The 12,225-nt window shown below is 43.1% G+C and overlaps 1 protein-coding gene across 1 annotated transcript in view; it reads right to left on the bottom strand.

Annotated features, from left to right (window-relative positions):
- Window positions 1-11,073, bottom strand: part of ncapd3 (non-SMC condensin II complex, subunit D3) — a 61,082-nt gene extending 50,009 nt beyond the window's left edge. Inside the window, exons 1-12 of the mRNA XM_080482255.1 lie at window positions 11,006-11,073; window positions 8,415-8,581; window positions 8,047-8,209; window positions 6,772-6,938; window positions 6,374-6,544; window positions 6,241-6,302; window positions 6,077-6,164; window positions 5,479-5,612; window positions 4,971-5,043; window positions 4,725-4,850; window positions 3,041-3,293; window positions 757-795 (exon numbers count right to left, since the gene is read on the bottom strand). Of these exons, the coding sequence (XP_080338381.1) occupies window positions 757-795; window positions 3,041-3,293; window positions 4,725-4,850; window positions 4,971-5,043; window positions 5,479-5,612; window positions 6,077-6,164; window positions 6,241-6,302; window positions 6,374-6,544; window positions 6,772-6,938; window positions 8,047-8,209; window positions 8,415-8,581; window positions 11,006-11,060 (1,498 nt within the window). The 5' untranslated portion in view covers window positions 11,061-11,073. The remainder of the gene's footprint in view (window positions 1-756; window positions 796-3,040; window positions 3,294-4,724; window positions 4,851-4,970; window positions 5,044-5,478; window positions 5,613-6,076; window positions 6,165-6,240; window positions 6,303-6,373; window positions 6,545-6,771; window positions 6,939-8,046; window positions 8,210-8,414; window positions 8,582-11,005) is intronic.
- Between the last annotated feature and the right edge of the window lie 1,152 nt (window positions 11,074-12,225).

The following is a 12,225-nucleotide window of genomic DNA, read 5'->3' as shown; positions in this document are numbered from 1 at the left end:
CAAATACTGTATTCATTCAAAGTCCCGACACAAAAATGCGGTTCATACAGTTGCTATTTGATAGTTGATCATTAACTGTTCTGAAATCCTCAAGATAAAAAAGATATCAGGATACCTGAGAGGAATGGTTGAGATGCAGACCGAGATGGATTAAGAAATCTGTTTGAGATGCGGGTCGGAACCGAGGAAAGGCGTCCAGTAGCGATACGTCGGTGAGGATTAATGACTCACTTGCTGTATTACCAAGCATAGGAGCTCCAAGGTGTCCATTTTTCACTCTCACCAGCACACACTGACTTGTGAGGCTGAGGTTTTCGAGTACCTGCAATGCGTTTCAGAGTCGGTACGCCCCGCGCAGCAGGGTGTGATTATGAGGGCGTGGGCGGGCAGGCAGGCAGGCAGGCAGGCTGTCACGAGCTTCAAATCTTGACCCCTTTCTATCAGAAACAGCACGAGCCTCAAAAGCTGTGTGAACTCCAGAAGCTTGTCGCACAACAGAAGCGACAGAAGTTTGGGAGGTTATCTATCGACATTGTCAAGACAGAACAACTTGTTCTTTGGCCAAAGAATCAAATCTTTTTCTTTGAGGACAAAATGTTTACTTATGTCTGGACATGACTCACCCACTGACAGGTACCATGATAGATAACCATCAGCCAGTGGTCATAGTATTACAGTTGATCAGTGTATACAACACGTGATACACACGCACAATGTAGTTTAGAAAACATTTCTTATGTAGAAAAGAAGTCGTACCTCCGGTGACGTCGCTGTCAAACACTGTCTGGGTCCCAGCTGCACAGAGAGAGCAAACAGGGAACTTTAGTGAACACACATCCACACAACACTGCAAATAAAGCAGCTTAGAAAACATGAGCAAGATCCAAAGGTATTTTAAATTAGATGGCAACAAACCCCTTTTTGACAGATTATACTTTTATATAATGGGTGTTTGGCCTTCTGACTCTTAAACTTTACAAATATACAATATGACAAATACTTTATTGCTTTCAAAGAAAAAAAGAAATCCATGTGGCTTATTTTACACCATTCAGAAAACTGCCCAGATGTTGCATATTAGTGGGGAAACTTTGCATCACAGTACTGAGAGAAACACTGAGGTCTGGATTCATTTCATTTAAGGTCTGCGTGTAACAGTGTTTATCATCAGACTGCTTCTCTAACGGAACTCGGAACAATTCAGGACATGCAGACTAGGCCGCACCTGACTATAAGTCACAGGTGTCCATGTTGTAACAGAGCAGGAATTTCACTGCGGGAATTCAAGGATTACTCTTATTTTCATCAATTCTTTCATAGTGCTGGAAATTCCTGCGCACAGTGCTCTCTCTGTGAGAGAGAGAGAGAGAGAGAGAGAGAGAGAGAGAGAGAGAGAGAGAGAGAGAGAGAGAGAGAGAGAACCACAGGGTTTTATCTCTGTTGATAAAGTATTTTATGGGTATATAGTGGGGCTGAACGACTAATTGCATTTGTTAATATCGCAATATGATAAAACGGGATTTTCTAATCGCAAGGGCTGCGAGTTGACTGCTCACGTGATCTGGTCACGTGACGTCCTGCCCGTGTCATCTGCCCACCTTGCCTGAACGAGCTCGTGGTTTTTAGGGATGGAGCCGATCTGACCCGGGATCTGGTTCCGATATCAACGTAATTCACGGATCGGAAATTTCCGATCCAACCTGCAGAGATTTCTGATCCATGATCCTCGTCTGATTCACTGTTACTGAAATGATCCACAGTGTTTCTCTGCTGCTGCTCTGCTCGCAGGCTGCAAACTGTTGACTGGATTTCCTGAAGGGAGGCGGGTCTCAATGAGACCAGGAGGAATGAGTCAGGAAATCCATTCCACAGTTTGCAGCCAGCGAGCAGGCTAGGGAAGTAGCACTGTGCTATCCAACTTTTCATGGCAACATGTTGCTGTTTAGACGGATTTTACGCTCAAAACACCACAAAGCAACACAGCAACGTGGATGTTAGCAAAGCAGTTATACAGCGAGGCGGTCGCTTTGTCAAGAGACATCTCCATTTTAAAACTCCATACTTTGTACTGCTTCCTTTTCTGACCTGATACTAAATCTCAAGTTGTCTTTTGAGAGAATACATGTAAGCATTTGTACAATTCATACTTTACTGTAGAGAGGAGTTTATTACAGCCTCATATCAAGTCAACAATAATGATAATAATAATATTAAAGCAAACAGCTCTGCTATCAGAATCGTATCGGCAGATATACAAATTTAAGTATCAGGATCGGATCGGAAGTGAAAAAACGCTGACAAGACCGCAAGTCACAGTATTTAGTAAGTTTACAACTGTAATTGAAGTAGAAGATAAATAAACTGTCTTTCATATTAATACATGTTTCATTTGACTTTATCTTAACATAAGCCTCGCCCATAAGAAAGAACAATTTATAATAAATCTGATACTGATTATTATAATACAGATTGATTTACTGCTTGTGTTTGTTGAAAAATACATGACAAGAGGAACTTGAAAAAATAATCGCATATTAAATGGCAGTATTGAGGAACAAAATTGCAATAAGATTATTTTCCAAAATTGTTCAGCCCTAGTAAATAACCCATAACAAATAGCTGATTGTGATTCAGAGGAGGAAGATTTCTCAGCCACGGAGGCCAGCAGGGCGGCTTTACGTGATGCACCTAAACACATCACTCACGCCGTCAGCTGCTGGAGCTCCGGACCACAGAAAGCAACACAAGACGAGGTCACCAAGAGCAGAAATATCACTTTTAGGGCAGGTTGTAGAGAAGCAGAGGCTCAAAACAGCATGTATCTACATGCGGAAGTAGAATCTGGCGGCATGAAGCCCGTTAACCTGAAAAAATCCATAAATTAGCCGCGTCATTCTATAAGCAACAGAGTTCAAATCGTGTGGAAAAAGTAGCGGCTTATAGTCCGGAAATTACGGTACGAATATGTGACGCTGTGTGTGTGTGTGTGTGTGTGTGTGTGTGTGTGTGTGTGTGTGTGTGTGTGTGTGTGGGTCCTCACTGGCAGAGAAGAGGCTGTGGACAGCCTGGGTGACGTTAAATGATGGCAGCTCCAGGCACCGTGCCAGACAGGAGAGGGCATGACCCTGGACTGTGGGCGATTCATCCATCCTCCGAGCAAAAAGGAGGTCCTGGATGAGATACTTTTGCTGCAGGAAGCAGGCCAGCTCCGGATCCTCACCCTCCTCGGGCCTCCTCTCTGGCTGCTCCAGCAAAACCATCACCACATCCACGGAAAACAGGCGATGGACCATCTACAGAGGCCAGCACAACACAGACCTGTCTGAAAAGACAGCGACTGAAAGGCATGCAACAGTGGCAGCAGCTTAGTTCAGCTAGAAAAATAAATCAGCTTCGAGGAAGAAAACTTTTCATGTCTACAACTCAGGTTTGTAACCTCCAGCTCTGGAGCCTCGTGTGGCTCTTCTGTCACTCTGCAGCTGTCAGAAACAAACATTTTTGTCTCTTTTATCTTTCAAACAGACTCTTACCTCACAGCTCCAGGTGACATATGTGACACTTGAATGGAAAAGTTCAATATGTGTGTCACCTGCAACCAGCGGTTCACTGCAGGTTGTGACTGTTGAGTTTCCAAATACACCTCAGAAAGCTAACCTTGGATATTTCTAAAGAAGGAAAGGCTTTAGAAAAACATGGACTTTCATTCAAAACAGCACTTTGTTGTTACTACCAACAAAGGGGATTTTCCTGCACATTTGACATGGAGAGAAAATTGGATAAATAAAAAGTTCTCTTTCTCCTGCTGTGTGGTTGATACAGTCAGGAGGCTAATGCTAGTGTGGTCACAGGTGAAATGCTGGTCGCAACCTGAAGTCACTCTGCTTCCCTCCTCTCATGAGTGTCTGCTGCTGCTAGAAGTGCAATGTAGAGCGCAGCACACCATGTTCAGTGTGCTGAGCAATGCCAGCAGTATTTTCCTTGGTAAAGGTGCTCCTGCTGGTTTTGTCTCCATGGCTGCTGTACTGCTCCGTCTTGATGTGCGATGCCTGATGGTGACCCAACTGCATGGAGCATCATCTTAAACAAGAGTCTGCTCCCCATTATATTCTGAAAGAGTGTATGGGTCAAATTCTTCTTGGGTTGGTTGTACATGTTTATTTGTGTATTTATGTTTGGGATCAAATTGGTTAGTTGATCAATCTCAGAAATCCTCTCGTTCCAATTAGGTAATTGTTTGCGTTGGATCGTTTCTCTCGGCCTTCTTTATTTTCTTTGATTGGTTTATAATCCAATTTTTGTTACAGGGTTCTATTCATTGACTTGTGTTTTTGTTGCAACCCCACCAATTTGTTTTATTTGCAGTTGCTGAAGGCCGGTGGTGGCGGTGTTGGTGACCTGGTGGTGGCATCCTCCTGTCCCGTTGGACACCACAGCGAGTGCATGTGTGCCACATGTGTCCAGTGATTTAATTTGATTCTATTATCTATTGGTGGATAACCCCCCACCCCACCCCACCCCACCCCCTTGTTGAAATGGTAATTCTCTGGGTGAAATTCCCAGGGTGGTAACACTATTAGTTACCGTATATATATATTGTTTTATCCAATCCCCGCCACAGCTGCAGCCCGAATTAACTCAGAAAACATTTTCTGTTGTGAAAAGTGTCCAAGCCAGAAAGAAAACGTGTGATTTGAATGAAGTTTCACTCAAAGGACCTTCATTACCTTGGAGTGTCTGGAGAAGTTGAAGAGCCACTTGATGAAGAGGCTGTAGTCTGTATTTGTCATGCGAGACGTCAGCACACCCACAGCCTGTGCTCCGTGGCTGCGAAACTCGCTCTTCTCCACCATCTTTACAGCAACACAACACAAGCACCGCCATTACAATACATCTGAAGGTCACTTGAAGATATGAGTTGACTGTAACTTTCTGACAAAACACAAAGCTGTTGGTTTCACAGGAGGGTTCACCTGGAAGCAGAGGTGCTGCAACAGGATGTGCAGCAGAGGCCGAGCCGGCTCCTTCAGATCATCCACAAGATGACTGCAGTCACAGACACCATGAATTAATTATAGTCCAGGTCTGCTGTTATCAGTAGATTTCACCAGAAGATGCTCATATGAAAGAATTAGCAACAATCATGGCATTTCAAAAGGTGTGATTGATGTTTGACATCAGGATTATTCCGTGTTGCTATATGAAGAGAACCAACGGAAGGTGTCTGCACATACGACAAGCTATGTGAAAGCACAAGGTTGGTAAAGTAGAAAAATGACGTGTATGTGAGAGATCATTGACTAATAATGTTGTGCTTTATAAAAGGACTTGAAGGATATATTGTAATTCTGTGACGTCTCAGTTACATCTTTCCTTGCAGGTACATTGAAAATTTGTATCATAAAAAGCAATGAAAATAAACATGACGTTAGAGTCAATATTTGCAATACTTTAATGGTTAAATAAAAAGCAGCTATTTACCAAACAAAGTTCAAAGCGTGGTCCCGGGTGCCGAGGATGGAGTGGCTGGGTACGAGCAGAGTCGGCTTCCCTCCGTTGCCTTTATTCATCATCAGGATGACGTAGAGAAGCTGGTGCAGCACCCTCCGCAGAGACTGGACAACACACAGTTCACAGCCACTGAAGCACCACTCTCAGGTAAAGCATGCAACTTCTGTATTATGACCCCAGCCAAATATTGCTTCTCAGAGGGCAGCCCCCTGGAGGTTCCTACGTTTTTTCTAAAAGTGGAATGGGAAGCAGGCTCCTCTCATGTGGAACCAGCTCCCAGTTTCAGGGAGGGAGGCTAAAACATTGCTTTTGAATAACGCTTACGGTTGAGGCTGGGTCAGATCGCCCTGGACCTTTTTGTAGAGAAGCTGCAATAGGTTAAGACTGCTGGGAGAACTTCACTGAGCTTCTTTTATTTCTTACTCGCAATACAGTCATGTTACACAAGTGTCTCCTGTAATCTGTGCTGTACAACATCACACACTGAGCAGCCTCACACCACTTCAGGTTGGTTCTGTATGGAACCAGTCTGCATACTGTCAGTCAACCAGGGACCATGGTTTCTTACTTCTTTCTGGTCTCCATGTTTGGGTGAGCAGAGCAGCTTTAGGCCATAGAAAGCCATCTGTGGAACGCTCTTCAGCTCTTGGATGTCTCTGCAGAAAAAACAACTGTCAGTTTCAAAGGCTCATACACACACAATCATCACCATCACAGAGTATGAACACTCACTGCACATCAGCAAAGTTCAGGTCCCCAATCACAGGCTCAAAGTACAGCAGCTTCCTGAAGATCTGTGGAGAAGGAGGCTGGTTTAGTGTGGACACTTCAGTGAGGGCAGTGTGAGGCTGGGACGAGGAGTAACCTGAGTGCAGTTGCTGACGCTCTGCTGTCTGTCTTTGAGTGGGAACGTTTGCAGGAGTCGGAGAAGGCTTTGAATCAAAACCACTACAGCTCCTCTGATCCTCATCAAGTCCTGCCCAGAAAAATGAAGCTCCTCTTCCTCCTCCTCTTCATTTGCCTCATCTACCTCCATCTGCGGATAACAGAGTGATTTCCAGAGGCTATCATACAGTTTATTTTATTACTAAAGGTTATGCTTAAAACATATTGTTGGAAACTCTCACTTAATGGAAATTTACAATGTGTGAGTGAACAAATCAAACAACAGATAGAATTCACAAAACATAGAGGTGCTCAGTACAAAGCGACTTTCAGAGTTTTCTCTGAAATGGAAAACTTGAAGTGCAAGGTATGGTGTACCTCTTGAGCATCTTTCCGTGGTGGTTTGGAGCGTTTGCCCTCCATCTGAGAACTCTTCAGGACATCCTTCTTGCGTTTCTTTCCAGAGTCTTGAGGCCAGCAGTGTGAGCTTAAGTCTGAGCACGTGTCCAGCAGCACCTCATGAAAAACTTTGTTAGCAATGCTCCCTGTAAACAGAAAACACCAAATATATAACATCATCTAATACCCTGCACACGATCAGCAGTCTCAAACATGGAGGGCAGGGGTATCACACATAAACCTGAAGGCCACAACTGGGCAGCCACAGGCTTCAGTCCAGCCAAAATAAAATCTCATCCTACACTGGGGATCACACAGTTTTAGAGTAGCCATTATAAAGTAACACTGAGACTAGGGCAATGTAAACTTAATCAAGAGACAGGGAGCAAATGAGGAGATGACGAGAGCGGTGGGAAACAATGTAGATAGATAGAACCAGCAGATGGCGGTAATGCAACTTTATGGCCAGAGGAGGCGGAAGAGCAAGAAGAAGAAGAAGAAGAGAAAGAAGAAGAAGAGTATAAAAATAGGTCTTCATGGATCCCCAGCCTGATAAATGTAAATATACATGCAGCCTCCATCTTACAACTTCTAGGACAGAAAGGCCTTCTGCCAACATATTGGTGGCCATAATGTTCTGGCTGATTGGTGCGTTGCCTGAATGTTTATGCCTGTCCTCTGATGAGTCAGCAGTGAGTGGCAGGCACACAAAATTCCATATGAAATGTTCTACTTAATAACTTTACTGTGTGCTCTAAATTTGTACGTTTCTACTCTTATTATCAAAATCGGTAATAAGGTGTGGAAAAAGTACTAAAAATGGCACATTATACTGTGACAAATAAAGGACTAGACAAGTGTGTGTGACAAAAGTGCTGTATTTTAGCTTCAGTCTCTTGCACAAATTGCTAGTAAAAGTAGAAAAAGGGCCTACGTTAGTCAGGATTCCCATCCTTAAAATAACTTCAAATAAATGTCGGGTGTGGGATCACTTCGGTTTTGCAGCTGAAGACAACGACGAGGGAGTGAAAACAGTTGACAGAAATGTCACTGTCTGCAAATGTTGCTTGTAACATGTCCCATAAGTAAAAGAAAACATGAGCAATATGCAATATATGAAGCGTAAACACCATGATGTAACGCTTCGGATACTCAAGGATTCGAAAAAAAAAACAACTAACACGGAACAATACTGTGGCCCAAAAACCAAGGTTCAAAGCCACAGGTAGTTGGATGTTCCTCAGAAGGCCTCACCTGGGACTCCTAGCAGCAGAATGTAGACGGAAGCGGCGTAAAGGCCGGTCACCCTCTGCGAGACAGTGGCCATTTTGGCTTTTCCTGTCAGAACAAAGAAGGACAGCACGGCCAAAAGAGACTTGACCGAAACACCACTCTCTCCCAGAATGGCCCAGACACTCTGCAATGCAACATGAGAGACAGTCAACCATTGCTGCTGTGAACACCCAGGTCAAGGAACACAAGAACACAATTTACATGGATTACTTCCCTGTCTGGAAAGCATTAGGTCACCTCCTCACAAACTTAAATTCACAAACAATAGATAATTATGGATTATTCACATCATTTCAGGAGCAGAAGAAAAAAAGAATCCAGCACGGTACCTGTGACGGCCCACTGCAGCCCGCTTCTTTGTCTGCAGCGTAGTTCAACAAACCCTGGAACAGGGTTTTAAAGGCTGGATGTCCATTGGATGATAGCTCTTCTTCTATTGTGTCATCGAGAGGCGTCTTTTCCGTGAACTCCAATTCCCATACTGCATCCACCCAGGCTGCAAACAACATTTATCACACAACCTGAAGAGCAACAACAAAAACACCACGACATCCAAAACAGCCAGGACGTTCACGAGATTAAAAACATTCAGAAAATCGAGAGTCCTCCCTGCATTCGTTTTCTTTTTTCATAGAATTAAAATAACAAACATTGAAGGTGAAGACCCACAGAGATTATTGTACTGGTAGATTGTTGACGTTCGCCTCTGGGTTTCGGTCAAGACACACAAACAACGCTGTGGATTCTAATAGTACTTCTTTTATTAATGCCGGGGTATTGTAGGTAGGCATCAGTGGGTATATGGCGAGTGTTAGTATGTGTGTGTGTGTGGTCCTACAACAACAACAAACTATCAATCATTAGACACAATTATTAGAACACACTGCATCCAGAACATCTTGAGTCAAAAGACACCTACTGGACCAAAAGAGTACAAACACACAAATCTCGCAGATGACTATCAATTAATAGATATTTACAGAAACGACAGTAATTTACACCATTGGAACAATAACACACTTATCTTGAGGGGCAAGCAGACAGTATGCTGAACAGAGAACACAAACTTTGAGGAAACTGTACCAAATATGAAATATCACTCCTTACAAGCTAGTATCCACATGGCTATTAGTACACAAAATACAGGACTAAAAGTACCAGAAAACAGTAATGGCATTTTGCTGCCAGTAGGTGGCACACTAACCAACACCAACGCAATTCACCAATCAGTTTCTTGCCACAGATCAAAAGTAAATCAAGGGTTAGCTTTCTGATGGGTGTGGTTGGAAGATCAACACTGATCTTATGAGTCAGTGACACAACATTCATTACCCCCTTCGGACGTTACCACTTTAATGGACTTCCTTTTGGAATAGCCTCAGCCTCAGAGCATTTTCAGCAGAGGGAGGGAGAAAGAAAAGAAAAGAAAAGAAACTCTCTCAGTTTGGCTATCTCCACAGATCTGGAGCAGTAGTCCACCAGAAGGATGGAGTTGCTGTGAGTGTAAAAAAATCAGCTCCAACTCTCTGCCATGGTCTCTCAGGGAGCTCATTAATGGCTCCACTGGGTTGGCTCTTCAATACATGTGGTACAGTTTTTCCCCAAGATCGTTGATTTTGCTACTCAGACCGGGCCACCATACTGTCTCTCTTGCTCTCTCTCTGCATCTGGACATTGCCTGATGTCCCTCATGTAAAGCTACAAGGAGGAAGTCACACATAGCGGTTGGAATAACTCGTCAGTAACATCAGTAAGAGTCCATGGTGCACTGTTAGGGTGCCTCTTTGTGGCCACAATGCTTTAAGTGGGCCTATGAGATGTCTGTATGCTGGCCAGCCTCTCTGACAGAATGACACGGCTTCTGAACATATGCTGTTCACTTTCAGCTGTAGATTCAAAGGTTATTATAACAATGTTTTACCAGTCCAGCCACTCAAGATGAAACTGGACTGTATGTGGCTTCTGAAGTCAAATTTTATTTCGTATTTATTTTGTATACCTCTTTGTAGATATTATTATATATATTGTATACATCTTTATATTGGTTCAGTTATGTGCTTTTAAATAAGTATGCTTCTTCCATAACATATTATTTGGTGTTTGGTTTGTTCAATATCAACTAGTTCTCCAATTTATCACGTCACAATGTAGTATTTAGTAGTCCACAATGTAGTATGTAGTATTTAGTAGTCCACAATGTAGTATGTAGTATTTAGTAGTCCACAATGTAGTATTTAGTAGTCCACAATGTAGTATGTAGTATTTAGTAGTCCACAATGTAGTATTTAGTAGTCCACAATGTAATATTTAGTAGTCCGCAAAGTAGTATTTAGTAGTCCGCAATGTAGTATTTAGTCGTCCACAATGTAGTATTTAGTAGTCCGCAATGCATTAGAATTATTGACAGTAAATGAGATGCACGATGATGTTATGAGCTCCAAATCATTCCTTGTTAAATCGTCAAGGTTTTTTGCATACAAGAAACATGAGACTTAGCCAGAGACGCACCTTCGTTGTTACCGTGTACAGACAGTTACACAGTACAGTATATTTGTACGTTATGGCTGTGAATCCTAGTAAACGCAGCTGGGACAGAACGGACGTCTCCAGACAGGCAGTGCGCGCTCCCGTGGACAGTAATCACTTTTTGGCACCCTAACACCGGCTGCACATAGAGATCTACGTTCTCTCTGCTGCTCCAAAGACAGATACTTTGATTAAAATGCGCTTGTAGAATATGTTCTACCTCACGACGATGGTACGGGGATTCCGTTTGAGTGTTGAAGACGTTTCATTAAAAGTTATTGATGCTGGAAGTCCGAATCTGTGAATGTTTCCAACTTTACCGGACTCAGGTGAATAACAAATACAATACACAGTTTGTTTGCCTTGTGGTATTAGATTGATAAAGACTATTTACCTTGTGGGATTAAATTGAGATTGAGGCGCTGCAGCGCCGACTTGACGTCGTCCATCTTTGTTTTGAATCTGCCCGCCTGAAATTGGAGGCGCTCAAATGCTTCTTCTTCTTTGGTTTCGGCAGACCAGACGCAACACTGACGTAATACTGCCATCTGCTGGTTATCATGCAAATTCCCTTTCAAGTCCTCTATAGTTTACTGTGCAGCCCCGTTGATCTGAGAAAGTAGTTTCACGTCGTTCAACTCCTCCGTGCTCAGTAATGAGGAAAGGCTAAAATCAGTAAGTCCAGCAGCTCCAAGGTCTCTGTTCAGGATCCTCAGTTGCTCTGAGGAACGTTTGCACTTCAGGAAAACGTACTTCAGTCTCTGGTTCACCGCACTCACGGCTCCCATCCTGGTGTTTCCCTATCAAAGCCAGTCCACTGTTCAGTCTGCTGGGTCCCAGTCTTAGTCAGGTATGAACAACTGTCCTGTCTTGAGGAATTTGAGCTCTTTCTTACTTTCCCCAGCGTACTTTGAATACCGTAGTAAGTCATTCCCTTCTTTCCTGACTCCCAAGCTTTCTGCCATAAATCTTTGGTTGAACTATTTATGATTGAGATGCAGCCTGACAGTTTGTACGGAAGATCAAATGCTACAGCATCACCCATGGTGGCTGTTTTAGCCAAACTATTTGCTTCCTCATTGCCCTCCACACCCGTATGTGCTGGAAATCAAATCCCCCCCAACCGCATTATGAATGTGAAACAGTGCTTGAAATTCTTCTAATAGAATAGTGGGTCTGGCTTTAGAACTAGCTTCTTTTATTGATGTTAAAACTGCTGAATCAGTACATTGAAGTGACTTGGCCAGTTTATTATCCATCACCCACCAAAGTACCAAAAGGATCCCCACTATCTCTGCAGTGAAAACTGTCATGTAATCTGGAATACAAAACCCTTTTCTGATCTTGAAATCATGAATGACTATACCAACAGCGACTTTATTATTATCTGGGTTTTTAGAACCGTCTGTGTAACTTTGTACATAAGAGCTTCATTCTCTGCGCTCAAATGGTTCTTCTATGGAGAATATAAACAGCTCATTGGCTCCATTGGCTCAGTGCTGCCCCCACCTGCTGGGAGGAAGGATCAGCGCATTCACTTTATAAGCAGTCTGAGGATTAGGCTACGTCTAAAATACACATTTATGTTTTTCTTTGAAATACTGGGGGAAAAGA

The sequence above is a fragment of the Lipophrys pholis genome, assembly GCF_963383615.2.
Source record: "Lipophrys pholis genome assembly, chromosome: 15".
NCBI classification, from domain to species: Eukaryota; Metazoa; Chordata; class Actinopteri; order Blenniiformes; family Blenniidae; genus Lipophrys; species Lipophrys pholis.
This window is presented reverse-complemented; position numbering and strand designations above follow the sequence as displayed.